This window comes from Acyrthosiphon pisum, chromosome X (genome assembly GCF_005508785.2).
Source record: "Acyrthosiphon pisum isolate AL4f chromosome X, pea_aphid_22Mar2018_4r6ur, whole genome shotgun sequence".
NCBI classification, from domain to species: Eukaryota; Metazoa; Arthropoda; class Insecta; order Hemiptera; family Aphididae; genus Acyrthosiphon; species Acyrthosiphon pisum.
In genome coordinates, this window is record NC_042493.1 from 98,423,568 (window position 1) to 98,426,387 (window position 2,820).

At 35.7% G+C, this 2,820-nt stretch overlaps 1 protein-coding gene across 2 annotated transcripts; it reads left to right on the forward strand.

Moving 5' to 3' along the window:
* Window positions 1-282: 282 nt before the first annotated feature.
* Window positions 283-2,752, forward strand: LOC100572575 (kelch-like protein 2). 2 transcript variants are annotated; one of them, XM_003244804.3, is made up of 5 exons: window positions 283-1,035; window positions 1,316-1,396; window positions 1,472-1,568; window positions 2,106-2,298; window positions 2,384-2,752. In XM_003244804.3, the coding sequence occupies exons 2-5, from the start codon at window positions 1,365-1,367 to the stop codon at window positions 2,560-2,562; spliced, it is 501 nt and encodes a 166-aa protein (XP_003244852.1). In that variant the 5' UTR covers window positions 283-1,035; window positions 1,316-1,364; the 3' UTR covers window positions 2,563-2,752. The 2 variants fall into 2 exon arrangements, with proteins under 2 accessions (XP_003244852.1, XP_029347563.1); XM_029491703.1 differs by having other exon boundaries at window positions 387-954.
* Window positions 2,753-2,820: the final 68 nt, after the last annotated feature.

The window sequence follows — 2,820 nt, forward strand, 5'->3', positions numbered from 1 at the left end:
ATAATTTCCCGCCATTGAAAATAATTTTGAACTCATTTTATACGCGTAATATGCTATGACTCCATCCATTGTATATGATCTAAGCTAATACTAGTATTCTATGATAATAGGCAACTGATAGGTGATATCCGCAGTTTGCAGTGATAATAGAGCTACTGACTGTTTATAACTTCATGTTCTCCCGCTATGCATACAACATCAATCACTCCGCTGACAAAATGAAAAAAAGTGAAGTGGTGGGGGGAGTGTCGTTTCTATTGTATTCTATGTTTAAGATAGTACCACAGAACAATAGTAGTACCATAGACCCTTTATTCTTAACCTAACCTTTTACTTTTAAAAGGTCTATGGGTGTGACATGGTTCTGTTTTCAAGAAGACGTAACCAATGTCATTACGCCACGTACGCGTTTTCGTTTCCGTCGTCAAATATTATATCAATCTGAGCGTTACGTGTGCGCGAATTATCCGCCGTCGTGTCCGCTCACGTTATCATTACGCCGCGTACGCGTTATCCGTCCAGTCATTCGCCAGTCATTCGCAACCGGCCGACGGTCGCGTCGACATATTAATATTTCGACGACGCTCGTTCAAGTTCGCCGTCGTCAAATATACCAATTTGGGTATTACGGGTGCGATATTCACCGTCTTGTTTACCCACGTTGTCGTTACGCTACGTACGCGTTTTCCGTTCCGTCCTTTACCGACGCGCGTCCATATTCGCCGCCGTCAAATATAAAATCAATCTTACGATTGCGCGTATTATCCGCCGTCGTGTCCGCTCACGTTATTATAACGCCCACGTACTCGTTTGTACGTGCCTCGTTTGCCGCCGCGCAAGTACCCTCCCTTCAGGGTACGTTCCCTTCAGACTATCGCAATATCCATCCTGTACGGCCATACGAGTGTGCGTCCCCTTTGCCGTCGTAACAACTAACCGTTCGGGGCAATACGAGTGAGCGTTTTTCTTCTGCCGCAAACATTATTGGCCGACAGTCGTAATATACTCGCTGACGATTTCGCCTACGAGTTGCCGGTAGGTACTAGGTACTGCCCATGACTTGGTGTCCCTCATACGATGCGATTGAAAAAACTACCGCTGTAGCAGAAGTGTCCACTTTTGGTCGGTTTTCGAGTACTGCTACTATAGCAGTACTATTAAGTACACGTGAATTGAAAATTGTCCCCCGACCATCACCGAACAAAAATACTGCTGCAGCTGTACTTTTTCACGATTGTCCGCCAATGTGTTAATTGCATTACTTTGCCTATGTCATTTAAGTATTTCTTAAGAGTATATTTAAATATTGTTATAGTGCTAAGACATCCAAGCCCTGGACTTCATAAATATAGGTACAATTTAAAATGCGACATGTCAACATTCAACAAAACTTTACGTATGAAATATTCATTATGATAATGGTACTTTATGGAAAGTATATAATTTATTATTGTTATATTTTGATTCTTAGACAAGTGGTTGAAGCTGATGAATTCCTATCACTATCATCTGAAAAGTTACTTAAGTTCATCCCCAGTGATGAGCTTACGGTGCTATCTGAAGAAAAAGTAAGCAAACTAAAATTGATGATTATTGTTTTAATTTAGTATTAGGGATTGAAATATTAAACTACTTTCATATATAACATAATTTTTTTTAATTAGGACCCAGTTGCGTGTGTTGTTTCTCTAAAAAATATTTTTATGAAACACAAAGGATGTCTTAAAAAATTATATTTTAATGATCTAAATACTTAAAAAAACACTTCTAAAATTTGTATGTAATATTAAATTTTAAAACTGGTAAGGTATTTAAAAAGTTTGTGATGGCCAGGTAAAATCAAATCAATATTTATGTTAATATTCAAACCTGTATTTTTTTTAAAGTTCATTGCAAAAAGTAAACATGTAAATTCTGAATCAGTGAAAACAAACTCAACTAAAGTTTTTACCGTGCGGACTAGTTATTACAGTTAACAGCACGACATATACCTATCGATAAATTTAGAATTAAGAACTGACTTAGCTATGTACACGATGCTACAAAAGAACATTCACTAGTGATTTACATCAATGCCCTATTTGTAAGTTTATTTATTTTTGTAGGTATTTGGATGTGTTGTTCGTTGGGTAAAGCATGACTCAGATTCTAGAAAATGTATTTTACCCCAATTGTTGGAACATGTTCGTTTACCATTAACATCGGAATCAGGAACTCTAAAAAGTGTGGAAGCATACAGACCAAGTACAGGAGTTTGGACTACAATGGCAGACATTCATTTGCTTCGAAAAAATCTAGGTAACTAGTCGTGTAACAATTCAAAATTATTTTATGAAACAATGAATTTGAAATGTACTAAATTTAAATTAAAATGTTAATATAGGTGTAGTTGCATTAGAAGGATTATTGTATGCAGTCAGTGGACGTGACGGATTATCTATGTTGGATTCTGTAGAGTTTAACAATCCTATCACAAATACTTGGACCATGCCAGGAGCGTCAATGAATGTACCACAGTGTTATGGGGGAGCAGTAGCCATTGATAGACCATTTAATATTTAAAATTTGTTAGCATACATGATTTTACAAACATCCTACAGACATAAACACGAAAAAAAAATGTATACTATAGATCTATCAAATAATTTATAAAGTTTACAAATAGATGCATATTTGTTTTAATATTTATAAAAAAAATATTGTATTTATATTGTTTTTTGAAAAATAGAGAATGCTCATTGCGCGAGTTGTATATTTGAATTTGTACTACAAGTTACAACACAGTATAGGTAATATTTATTGTCAGTTTAAAATATTTTT

What these genes read in the sequence shown, in the direction of transcription:
- LOC100572575 (XM_003244804.3), top strand. Translation starts at nt 1,365, where the DNA reads ATGCGACATGTCAACATTCAACAAAACTTTAC. An exon ending in AACATTCAACAAAACTTTAC is followed by an intron (nt 1,397 to 1,471) that starts GTATGAAATATT and finishes TTTGATTCTTAG; the next exon opens with ACAAGTGGTTGAAGCTGATG. An exon ending in TTTGCTTCGAAAAAATCTAG is followed by an intron (nt 2,299 to 2,383) that starts GTAACTAGTCGT and finishes ATGTTAATATAG; the next exon opens with GTGTAGTTGCATTAGAAGGA.